Source organism: Chiloscyllium punctatum, unplaced genomic scaffold (genome assembly GCF_047496795.1).
Source record: "Chiloscyllium punctatum isolate Juve2018m unplaced genomic scaffold, sChiPun1.3 scaffold_176, whole genome shotgun sequence".
Classification (NCBI taxonomy): Eukaryota; Metazoa; Chordata; class Chondrichthyes; order Orectolobiformes; family Hemiscylliidae; genus Chiloscyllium; species Chiloscyllium punctatum.
In genome coordinates this window covers 287,066-299,478 of record NW_027309910.1, presented here as the reverse complement: position 1 = coordinate 299,478, position 12,413 = coordinate 287,066, and the positions used below count along the sequence as shown (strand labels likewise).

Here is a 12,413-nt window from a genome sequence, read left to right as displayed (position 1 = left end):
GGGGGGAGAAGGGGTGGGTGGAAATAACATCTCCACATCTCCCCCTGTCACGTCCCTCCCTGTGAATCTTTAATCAGGATGGCTCTGGGTCTTCGAAACCCCAATGAATACAGGTCCAACCTACTCAACCTCTCCTCCGTAAGACAGTCCGTCCACCCCTCGGAGCAGCTGAGTGATCCCTCTCTGGACTGCCTCCAATACCCAGTCTATCTCTGCTTGGATACATGGCCCCCAAAAACTGTTCTCTGTATTCCAGCTGTGGTCTGACCAGTGCTGTGTACAGTTTTAGTAACATCTCCCTGCTTTTATACCCCATTCCCTTGGAAATAAAGGCCAGTATTCCACTCGCCTTCCCTGTTCCCCACTGAACTTGGACATTCGCTTTTTGAGATTCCTGAATAAAGACTGGGTGATGAAGAAGGTGTTTGGTCAGTGCATTGCGTGTCGGAGTTGGGAGGTCATGTTGCGTCTGTACAGGACATTGGTGAGGCCACTGTTGGAATATTGTGTTCCATTCTGGATTCCTTGCTGTTGGAAAGATGTTGTTAGACTTGAAAAGGTTGGAAAAGATTGACAGTATTGGAGGGTTTGAGCTACAGGGAGCTATAGGGAGAGGCTGAACAGGCTGGGGCTGTTTTCCCTGGAGCGTTGGGAGACTGAGGGGGTGACCTTATAGAGGTTTATAAAATCATGAGAGGCATGGATAGGGGAATAGACTAGATCTTTTCCCCCTGGGGTGGGGGGTGGAGGGGGTCCAGAACTAGAGGCATAGTTTTAGGGTGAAAGGGGAAAGAATTAAAAGGGACCTGAGAGGGCAACGTTTTCACCCAGAGGGTGGTGCGTATGTGGAATGAGCTGCCAGAGGAAGTGGTGGAGGTTGGTACAATCACAACAGGCATCTGGATGGGGACATGAGCAGGAGGGTTTACAGGGGTATGGGCCAAGTGTTGGCAAACGGGACTGGATTAGTTTCGGGTATCCTGGATCGGCTTGGATAAATTGGAGCAAGGTGTCTGTTTCCGTGCTGTAGATCTCTGTGAGTATATGACTCCCAAATGCCTGAGTTCTGGAGCTTTTTCCCCCATGGTCTGACCCCGTCTGTGTTGTCCAATTCCCCATTCCCACCCCCCTGTCGAGGAGCTTTAACCTACCTCATACCTCCAGTCTTAGGCACCCCACCCCAATCCACCCTGCCCTCTGCCTTCACCACCTTTGGGGGGGTTGGGGGGGGGGAAAAGACCCTCCAGAGGGGACAGGCAGCGCCCGTGACATCTGCCAATCCCCGGGTGACCCGCGTGAGGAAGCATCTGTCCAGCCGTGCCTTGGTGAGGTCCGATTCGGGAACCTTTCAATTCCTTCGGGCCTGGCTCTTCCAGGGAAGGGGCTATAGAGTGACCCAGCCGGTCGCGAGGTGGGGGTGAGGGTGAGGGGGGCACAGCACAGAGCGGGCGCTGGCGGGTGGCTCGGCTGGTGGAGGGGCGTTGCCTCGCGGTGACTCACGGAGAACAGCATGTTCTTCTTGTCCTGGTTCACAGCTCGGGGGTCGGTACAGGCTCGGTGTGCTTGATGACCGATACCGACTCGCCTTGGTGGAAAGGAAAGAAGCACCAAATCAGCAGGGGAGGGGGCCGCTTCACTGAGACTCACATTCCCCAAACCCCCAACCCCAACACAGGCTCGGTGGCTGGGCCCAGCCACCAGCCTGGAGTCACGTGTAGGTCAGAGGCAGAGAGGCCAGCCAGAGCAGTTTGCAAACACCTCACCCCCCCCCCTCCGTGACTCTCACTGTGGTTTCGCTCTCAATCCCGGGAGGGATCCGTCAGGAAGGGGAAGGGGGTTTGGAACCCGCAAGCCCCTGACCCAGGGGGCAGCTAGGCCCCCCCCCCCCCCCCCCGCCCCCACACCGTCCCTGCCCGGTGTTAACCCAAAGGGGCTTACATACGGCCATCAGAGGGAGAGGCACTTGGGCAGAGCGGGGGGGGGGGGGGTGGGGGGGGAGGTCAAGGACATGCACTGCTGGCGGCCAATGGGGTGGGGGTGTCAGGCTCATGTCGGAGTGGGGTCGGGGTGAGGTCAGACTAAGATCAGAGTGAGGACAGGCTGAGGTCAGAGTGAGGTTGGCTGGCGTTGGGTGGGGTCGGGGTTAAGGTCACAGTGAGGTCAGAGGGGATCAGAGTGAGGACTGTGAGGTCAGCGTGGGGGTCAGAGTGGAGACAGAATGGGGTCAATGTGAAGTCAGCATGAGGACAGAGTGAGGTCAGTGTGAGGTCAGAGTGAGGTCGCGGTGAGGGGAGGTTGGGGTCAGAGTGACATCAAGGAGAGGCTAGGGTGAGGACAGGGTGGGGTTGGAGGCGAGGTCAGATTGAGGTCAGGATGAGGATGGGGGCGAGTTCAGAGCGAAGGCGGGGTGGGGACAGGGTAAGGTCATAAAGGGGGTGGGGGCGAGGTCAGAGTGAGGTCGGGATGAGGACAGGGTAAGGTCAAGGTGAGGGCAGGATGGGGTCAGGGTGGGGACAGGGCGAGGTCAGAGTGAGGTCAGGGTGCGGGGGGGTGGGGTCAGAGTGTGGTTGGGGTGAGGTCAGGGTGAGGGTGGTGTGGGGTCAGTGTGAGGTCAGGAAGGGGTCACAGTGAGGTCGCGGTGAGGGGAGGATGGGTTCAGAGTGACGTCAAGGAGAGGTCAGAGTGAGGACAGGGTGGGTCAGGGCGAGGTCAGACAGGTCGGGATGACGATGGGGCGATGTCAGATTGAAGGCACGGTGGGGACAGGGTGAGGTCAGAGTGGGTCGGGGCGAGGTCAGAGTGAGGTTGGCATGAGGACGGGCAAGGTCAGGGTGAAGGCAGGATGGGGTCAGAGTGAGGTCGGGATAGGGACAGGGCGAAGTCAGAGTAAGATCAGACTAATGTCGGGGTGGGGACGGGGCAAGGTCAGAGTGAGGTCGGTGTGGGGTCAGAGTGAGGTCGGGGCAAGGTCAGAGTGAGTCGGGATGAGGTCAGGGTGAGGTCGGATGAGGTCAGGGGGGGGGGGGGGGTGGGGGGGGGAGGGGGGGGGGGGGGGGGGGGGGGGGGGGGGGGGGGGGGGGGGGGGGGGGGGGGGGGGGGGGGGGGGGGGGGGGGGGGGGGGGGGGGGGGGGTGGGGGGGGGGGGGGGGGGGGGGGGGGGGGGGGGGGGGGGGGGGGGGGGGGGGGGGGGGGGGGGGGGGGGGGGGGGGGGGGGGGGGGGGGGGGGGAGGGGGGGGGGGGGGGGGGGGGGGGTCGGGGGGGGGGGGGGGGGGGGGGGGGGGGGGGGGGGGGGGGGGGGGGGGGGGGGGGGGGGGGGGGGGGGGGGGGGGGGGGGGGGGGGGGGGGGGGGGGGTGAGGGGGGTGGGCAGGGCAAAGTCAGACTGAGGTTGGTGTGGGGTCAGGGTGAGGTCTGTGTGGGGTCAGGGTGGGGACAGGGCAAGGTCAGGGTGAGGTCGGTGTGGGGTCAGAGTGAGGTCAAGGTGGGGACAGGGCGAAGTCAGAGTGAGGTCAGAATGAGGTTGGTGTGGGTTAGAGTGAGGTCGGGGTGAGGTCGGTGTGGGGTCAGGGTGAGGTTGGGCTGAGGTCGGTGTGGGGTCAGTGTGGGGTCAGTGTGGGGTCAGTGTGGGGTCAGTGTGGGGTCAGGGTGAGGTCGGGCTGAGGTCAGTGTGGGGTCAGGGTGAGGTTGGGCTGAGGTCGGTGTGGGTCAGAGTGAGGTCGGTGTGGAGTCAGAGTGAGGTCGGTGTGGGGTCAGAGTGAGGCCGGTGTGGGATCAGGGTGAGGTCGGTGTGGGGTCAGAGTGAGGTCGGGCTGAGGTCGGTCTGGGGTCAGAGTGAGGTCAGGGTGGGCACAGAGCGAGGTCGGTGTGGGGTCGGGGTGAGGTTGGTGTGGGTCAGGGTGAGGTCGGGGTGAGGTCGGTGTGGGGACAGAGTGAGGTCAAGGTGGGGACAGGGCGAAGTCAGAGTGAGGTCAGAATGAGGTTGGTGTGGGTCAGAGTGAGGTCGGGGTGAGGTTGGTGTGGGGTCAGAGTGAGGTCAGGGTGGGCACAGAGCGAGGTCGGTGTGGGGTCGGGGTTGAGGTTGGTGTGGGTCAGGGTGAGGTCGGGGTGAGGTCGGTGTGGGGTCAGAGTGAGGTCAGGCTGAGGTTGGTGTGGGGTCAGAGTGAGGTCGGGGGTGAAGTCGGTGTGGGGTCAGAGTGAGGTTGGGGTGAGGTCCGTGTGGGGTCAGGATGAAGTCGGGGTGAGGTCGGTGTGGGGTCAGGGTGAGGTTGGTGTGGGTCAGGGTGAGGTCGGGGGGTGAGGTCGGTGTGGGGTCAGAGTGAGGTCAGGCTGAGGTTGGTGTGGGGTCAGAGTGAGGTCGGGGGTGAAGTCGGTGTGGGGTCAGAGTGAGGTTGGGGGTGAGGTCCGTGTGGGGTCAGGATGAAGTCGGGGGTGAGGTCGGTGTGGGGTCAGGGTGATGTCGGGGTGAGGTTGGTGTGGTGTCAGGATGAGGTCAGGCTGAGGTCGGTGTGGGGTCAGAGTGAGGTCAGGCTGAGGTGGTATGGGGTCAGGGTGAGGTCAGTGTAAGGTCAGAGTGAGGTTGGGGTGAGGTCGGTGTGGGGTCAGAGTGAGGTCGTGGTGAGGTCGGTGTGGGGTCAGGCTGAGGTCGGTGTGGGTCAGAGTGAGGCCGTGGTGAGGTCGGTGTGGGGTCAGGGTGAGGTCGGTGTGGGGTCAGGGTGAGGTCGGTGTGGGTCAGAGTGAGGTCGGGGTGAGGTCAGTGTGGGTCAGAGTGAGGTCAGGCTGAGGTCGGTGTGGGGGTCAAAGTGAGGTCAGGCTGAGGTCGGTATGGGGTCAGGGTGAGGTCGGTGTGGGTCAGAGTGAGGTTGGGGTGAGGTCGGTGTGGGGTCAGAGGTGAGGTCAGGCTGAGGTCGGTGTGGGTCGGAGTGAGGTCGTGGTGAGGTCGGTGTGGGGTCAGGGTGAGGTCGGTGTGGGTCAGAGTGAGGTCGGGGTGAGGTCAGTGTGGGTCAGAGTGAGGTTGTGGTGAGGTCGGTGTGGGGGTCAGGGTCAGGTCGGTGTGGGTCAGACTGAGGTCGGGGTGGGGTCAGGGTGAGTTCGGGCTGAGGTCAGTGTGGGTCAGAGTGAGGTCGGGCTGAGGTCGGTGTGGGGTCAGGTTGAGGTCAGGCTGAGGTCGCTGTGGGTTAGAGTGAGGTCGGGCTGAGGTCGGTGTGGGGTCAGGGTGAGGTCGGTGTGGGTCAGAGTGAGGTCGGGGTGAGGTCAGTGTGGGGTCAGGGTGAGGTCGGGCTGAGGTCGGTCTGAGGTCAGTGTGGGGTCAGGGTGAGGTTGGGCTGAGGTCGGTGTGGGTCAGAGTGAGGTCGGTGTGGGGTCAGAGTGAGGCCGGTGTGGGATCAGGGTGAGGTCGGTGTGGGGTCAGAGTGAGGTCGGGCTGAGGTCGGTCTGGGGTCAGGGTGAGGTCAGTGTGGGGTCAGGGTGAGGTCGGTTGGGGTCAGGGTGAGGTCGGTGCGGGGTCAGGCTGAGGTCGGTGCGGGGTCAGAGTGAGGTCGGGGTGAGGTCGGTGTGGGGTCAGGGTGAGGTCGGTGTGGGGTCAGGGGTGAGGTTGGTGTGGGGTCAGGGTGTGAGGTCGGGCTGAGGTCGGTCTGGGGTCTGGGTGAGGTCAGTGTGGGGTCAGGGTGAGGTCGGTCTGGGGGTCAGGGTGAGGTCGGTGCGGGGTCAGGCTGAGGTCGGTGCGGGGTCAGAGTGAGGTCGGGGTGAGGTCGGTTGTGGGGTCAGGGTGAGGTCGGTGTGGGGTCAGGGTGAGGTCGGTGTGGGGTCAGGGTGAGGTCGGGCTGAGGTCGGTGTGGGGTCAGGGTGAGGTCGGTCTGAGGTCAGGCTGATGAACACTGAGTCAGATTGACCAGGAGTCTGCAGGGAGCCATGCAGTGTGATCCATGGGTCGAAAGGGCAGTGCTTACCTGTCAGGATGGACTGATCAACCCGCAGTGTGGTGGAGATGATCTTGATGATCCTGATGTCAGCTGGTACCTTGTCACCAACTGTTGGGGAAAGACACACAGCTCAGAAACGGAAACCAGGAGCACTCGCTCCAAGGGGAATATACCCCCTCCCTATCTCTGTAACCCCCTACACCCCCTCCCTATCTCTGGAACCCCCCTACACCCCCTCCCTATCCCTGTAACCCCCCTACGCCCTCTCCCTATCCGTGTAACCCACCTACACCCCCTCCCTGTCTCTGTAACCCCCCCTACACCCCCTCCCTATCTCTGTAACCCCCTCCACCCCTCCCTATCCCCTGTAATCCTCCTGCACCCCCTCCTATCTCTGTAACCCCCCTACACCCCCTCCCTATCTCTGTAACCCCCCCTACACCCCCTCCCTATCCCTGTAACCCCCCTACACCCCCTCCCTATCCCTGTAACCCCCCTAAACCCCCTCCCTATCCCTGTAACCCCCCTACACCCCCTCCCCTATCTCTGGAACCCCCAACACCCCCTCCCTATCTCTGTAACCCCCTCACACCTCCCTATCTCTGTAACCCGCTACACCCCCTCCCTATCTCTGTAACCCCCCTACACCCCCTCCCTGTCCTCTGTAACCCCCCTTACACCCCCTCCCTATCCCTGTAACCCCCCTACACCCTCTCCCTATCCCTGTAACCCACCTACACCCCCTCCCTGTCTCTGTAACCCCCCTACACCCCCCTCCCTATCTCTGTAACCCCCCCTACACCCCCTCCCTATCTCTGTAAACCCCCCTACACCCCCTCCCTATCTCTGTAACCCCCTATACCCCCTCCCTGTCTCTGTAACCCCCCTACACCCCCTCCCTATCTCTGTAACCCCCCTACACCCCTCCCCATCTCTGTAACCCCCTACACCCCCTCCCTATCTCTGTAACCCCCCTACACCCCCTCCCTATCTCTGTAACCCACCTACACCCCATCCCTATCTCTGTAACCCCCCACATCCCCTCCCTATCTCTGTGATCCTACACCCCCTCCCTATCCCTGTAACCCCCCCTACACCCCCTCCCTATCCCTGTAACGCCCCTACACCCTCTCCCTATCCCTGTAACCCCCTACACCCCCTCCCTATCCCTGTAACCCTCTCCCACCCCCTCCCTATCTCTGTAACCCCCTACAACCCCTCCCTATCTCTGTACCCCCTACACCCCCTCCCTATCTCTGTAACCACCCACACCCCCCTCCCTGTCTCTGTAACCCCCTACACCCCCTCCCTATCTCTGTAACCCCCCTACACCCCCTCCCTATCCCTGTAACCCCCCCTACACCCCCTCCCTATCCCTGTAACCCCCTACACCCCCTCCCTATCCCTGTAACCCCTCTCCACCCCCTCCCTATCTCTGTAACCCCTACACCCCCTCCCTATCCCTGTAACCCCCTACACCCCCTCCCTATTTCTGTAACCACCCCACACCCACTGCCTATCACTGTAACCCCCTACCCCCTTCCCTATCTCTGTAACACCCCCTACACCCCATCCCTATCTCTGTAACCCCCCCCCACACCCCCTCCCAATCACTATAACGCCCTACACCCCCTCCCCTATCTCTGTAACCCCCCTATTCCCCCTCCCTATCTCTGTAACACCCCCTACACCCCCTCCCGATCTCTGTAACCCTCTACAACCCCCTCCCCGATCTCTGTAACCCCCCTACACCCCCCTCCCTATCTCTGTAACCCCCTACATCCCCCTCCCCTATCGCCTGTAACCCCCTACACCCCCTCCCTATCCCTGTAACCCCCTACCACCCCCTCCCTATCCCTGTAACCCCCTACACCCCCTCCCTATCTCTGTAACCCCCCTATTCCCCCTCCTATCCCTGTAACCCCCCTACACCCCCTCCCTATCTCTGTAACACCCCCTACACCCCCTCCCGATCTCTGTAACTCCCTACACCCCTCCCTGTCTCTGTAAACCTCTACAACCCCTCCCTATCTCTGTAAACCCCCTACACCCTCTCCCTATCTCTGTAACCCCCCTACAACCCCCTCCCTATCCTGTAACCCCCCTACACCCCCTTCCCTATCTCTGTAACCCCTCTACACCCCCTCCTATCCCTGTAACCCCCCTACACCCCCTCCCTATCCCTGTAACCCCCTACACCCCCCCTCCCTATCTCTGTAACCCCCCTACACCCCCTCCCTATCCCTGTAACCCCCCTACACACCCTCCCTATCCCTGTAACCCCCTACACCCCCTCCCTATCTCTGTAACCCCCCTACACCCCCTCCCTATCTCTGTAACCCCCTACACCCCCTCCCTATCCCTGTAACCCCCTACAACCCCCTCCCTATCTCTGTAACCCCCTACACCCCCTCCCTATCCCTGTAACCCCCTACACCCCCTCCCTATCTCTGTAACCCCCCTACACCCCCTCCTTGTCTCTGTAACCCCTACACCCCCTCCCTATCCCTGTAACCCCACTCCACCCCCTCCTATCTCTGTAACCCCCTACACCCCCTCCTATCTCTGTAACCCCCTACACCCCCTCCCTATCTCTGTAACCCCCTACACCCCCTCCCTATCTCTGTAACCCCCTACACCCCCTCCCTATCCCTGTAACCCCCTACACCCCCTCCCTATCTCTGTAACCCCCCTACACCCCCTCCCTATCCCTGTAACCCCCTACACCCCCTCCCTATCCCTGTAACCCCCTACACCCCCCTCCCTATCCCTGTAACCCCCTACACCCCCCTCCCTATCTCTGTATCCCCCTACACCCCCTCCCTATCTCTGTAACAGCCTACACCCCCTCCCTATCCCTGTAACTCCCTACACCCCCTCCCTATCTCTGTCACCCCCCTACACCCCCTCCCTATCTCTGTAACCCCCTACACCCCCTCCCTATCTCTGTCACCCCCCTACACCCCCTCCCTATCTCTGTCACCCCCCTACACCCCCTCCCTATCCCTGTAACCCCCCTACACCCCCTCCCTATCCCTGTAACCCCCTACACCCCCTCCCTATCCCTGTAACCCCCCTACACCCCCTCCCTATCCCTGTAACCCCCTACACCCCTCTCCCTATCCCTGTAACCCCCCTACACCCCCTCCCTATCTCTGTAACCCCCCTACACCCCCTCCCTATCTCTGTAACCCCCCTACACCCCCTCCCTATCTCTGTAACCCCCTACACCCCCTCCCTATCTCTGTAACCCCCCTACACCCCTCCCTATCCCTGTAACCCCCCTACACCCCCTCCCTATCTCTGTAACCCCCTACACCCCCTCCCTATCTGTGTAACCCCCCTACACCCCCTCCCTATCTCTGTAACCCCCTACACCCCCTCCCTATCCCTGTAACCCCCCTACACCCCCTCCCTATCTCTGTAACCCCCCTACACCCCCTCCCTATCTGTGTAACCCCCCTACACCCCCTCCCTATCTGTGTAACCCCCCTACACCCCCTCCCTATCTCTGTAACCCCCTACACCCCCCTCCCTATCCCTGTAACCCCTCTACACCCCCTCCCTATCTCTGTAACCCCCCTACACCCCCTCCCTATCTCTGTAACCCCCTACACCCCCTCCCTGTCTCTGTAACCCCCCTACACCCCCTCCCTATCTCTGTAACCCCCTACACCCCCCTCCCTATCTCTGTAACCCCCCTACACCCCCTCCCTATCTCTGTAACCCCCCTACACCCCCTCCCTGTCTCTGTAACCCCCCCACACCCCCTCCCTATCCCTGTAACCCCCCTACACCCCCTCCCTATCCCTGTAACCCCCCTACACCCCCTCCCTATCTCTGTAACCCCCCTACACCCCCTCCCTATCTCTGTAACCCCCCCACAGCCCCTCCCTATCTCTGAGAGAGAGAGAGAGAGAGAGAGAGAGAGAGAGGGAGAGACAGAGAGAGAGAGGGAGAGACAGAGAAAGTGACAAGGGGACAGAAAAAGCAATTGAGAAAGACAGGAAAACAGAGTCAGAAGAGAGAGAGAGAGAGAGAGAGGGAGAGGAGAGAGAGTAAGAGCAAGACAGTGAGAGAGAGAAAGTGTGTCAGAGAGATAGCGGGAGACAGAAAGAGAGAGAAACAGGGAGAGACAACGGGAGAAAGAAAGAGATTGACAAGGAGAGATAAATGGAGAAGGAACGATAGAGGGAGAGAGTCACAAACTGATGACAGACTAAAGAGAGAGGGAATGTGAGAAAGACAGTGAGGGCCACAGGCAGTGAGCGAGACAGAAACAGGGAGACGTAGGGAGGTGCAGGAGGTTGGGGATAAAGACCGGGACAGAAACCGAGAGACAGGGACAGATGGAGACAGAATGAAGAGTGTGAGAAAAACATAAAGTGTCATGCACAGAGAGAGACAGAGGGAAAGAGTGTGAGAGACAGGCAGAAACACAGGACAAAGAGAGAGGGAAGGCGAGAGAGAGGGAAACTGTTTTTTGTTTCCTGGCTAGGCCCGCATTTACCGCTCATGCTTAATTGCTGTGGGTCTGGAGTCACATACAGGCCAGTTCAGGTAAGGAGGGTAATGTTCCTCCCTCAAGGACATTCATCCATTTGTAGGTTAGGGTGGATCAGCCATGTTACATTGCCCATAGTGTTCAGGGATGTGTAGGTTAGGGTGGATCGGCCGTGTTACATTGCCCATAGTGTTCAGGGGAGTGTAGGTTAGGGTGGATCGGCCGTGTTACATTACCCATAGTGTTCTGGGGTGCGTAGGTTAGGGTGGATCGGCCGTGTTACATTGCCCATAGTGTTCAGGGATGTGTAGGTTAGGGTGGATCGGCCATGTTACATTGCCCATGGTGTTCAGGGGTGTGTAGGTTAGGGTGGATCGGCCGTGTTACATTGCCCATGGTGTTCAGGGATGTGTAGGTTAGGGTGGATCGGCCGTGTTACATTGCCCATGGTGTTCAGGGATGTGTAGGTTAGGGTGGATCGGCCGTGTTACATTGCCCATAGTGTTCAGGGATGTGTAGGTTAGGGTGGATCGGCCGTGTTACATTGCCCATAGTGTTCAGGGATGTGTAGGTTAGGGTGGATCGGCCGTGTTACATTGCCCATAGTGTTCAGGGATGTGTAGGTTAGGGTGGATCGGCCGTGTTACATTACCCATGGTGTTCAGGGGTGTGTAGGTTAGGGTGGATCGGCCGTGTTACATTGCCCATAGTGTTCAGGGGTGTGTAGGTTAGGGTGGATCGGCCGTGTTACATTGCCCATGGTGTTCAGGGATGTGTAGGTTAGGGTGGATCGGCCGTGTTACATTACCCATAGTGTTCTGGGGTGCGTAGGTTAGGGTGGATCGGCCGTGTTACATTGCCCATAGTGTTCAGGGATGTGTAGGTTAGGGTGGATCGGCCGTGTTACATTGCCCATAGTGTTCAGGGATGTGTAGGTTAGGGTGGATCGGCCGTGTTACATTGCCCATGGTGTTCAGGGATGTGTAGGTTAGGGTGGATCGGCCGTGTTACATTGCCCATAGTGTTCAGGGGTGTGTAGGTTAGGGTGGATCGGCCGTGTTACATTGCCCATAGTGTTCAGGGGTGTGTGGGTTAGGGTGGATCGGCCATGTTACATTGCCCATAGTGTTCAGGGATGTGTAGGTTAGGGTGGATCGGCCGTGTTACATTGCCCACAGTGTTCAGGGGTGTGTAGGATAGGGTGGATCGGCCGTGTTACATTGCCCATAGTGTTCAGGGGAGTGTAGGTTAGGGTGGATCGGCCGTGTTACATTACCCATAGTGTTCACGGGTGTGTAGGTTAGGGTGGATCGGCCGTGTTACATTGCCCATAGTGTTCAGGGGTGTGTGGGTTAGGGTGGATCGGCCGTGTTACATTGCCCATAGTGTTCAGGGGTGTGTGGGTTAGGGTGGATCGGCCGTGTTACATTGCCCATAGTGTTCAGGGGTGTGTAGGTTAGGGTGGATCGGCCGTGTTACATTGCCCATAGTGTTCAGGGGTGTGTAGGTTAGGGTGGATCGGCCGTGTTACATTGCCCATAGTGTTCAGGGGTGTGTAGGTTAGGGTGGATCGGCCGTGTTACATTGCCCATAGTGTTCAGGGGAGTGTGGGTTAGGGTGGATCGGCCGTGTTACATTGCCCATAGTGTTCAGGGGTGTGTAGGTTAGGGTGGATCGGCCGTGTTACATTGCCCATAGTGTTCAGGGGTGTGTAGGTTAGGGTGGATCGGCCATGTTACATTGCCCATAGTGTTCAGGGGTGTGTAGGTTAGGGTGGATCGGCCATGTTACATTGCCCATAGTGTTCAGGGGTGTGTAGGTTAGGGTGGATCGGCCGTGTTACATTGCCCATAGTGTTCAGGGATGTGTAGGTTAGGGTGGATCGGCCGTGTTACATTGCCCATCGCGTTCAGGGGTGTGTAGGTTAGGGTGGATCGGCCATGTTACATTGCCCATAGTGTTCAGGGATGTGTAGGTTAGGGTGGATCGGCCGT

At 59.9% G+C, this 12,413-nt stretch overlaps 1 protein-coding gene across 1 annotated transcript in view; it reads right to left on the bottom strand.

The window, feature by feature from the left end:
* Positions 1-1,496: 1,496 nt before the first annotated feature.
* Positions 1,497-12,413, bottom strand: part of LOC140471871 (sarcoplasmic/endoplasmic reticulum calcium ATPase 1-like) — a 58,201-nt gene continuing 47,284 nt past the window's right edge. Inside the window, exons 6-7 of the mRNA XM_072567444.1 lie at positions 5,943-6,023; positions 1,497-1,585 (exon numbers count right to left, since the gene is read on the bottom strand). Coding sequence (XP_072423545.1) covers positions 1,530-1,585; positions 5,943-6,023 — 137 coding nt within the window. The 3' untranslated portion in view covers positions 1,497-1,529. The remainder of the gene's footprint in view (positions 1,586-5,942; positions 6,024-12,413) is intronic.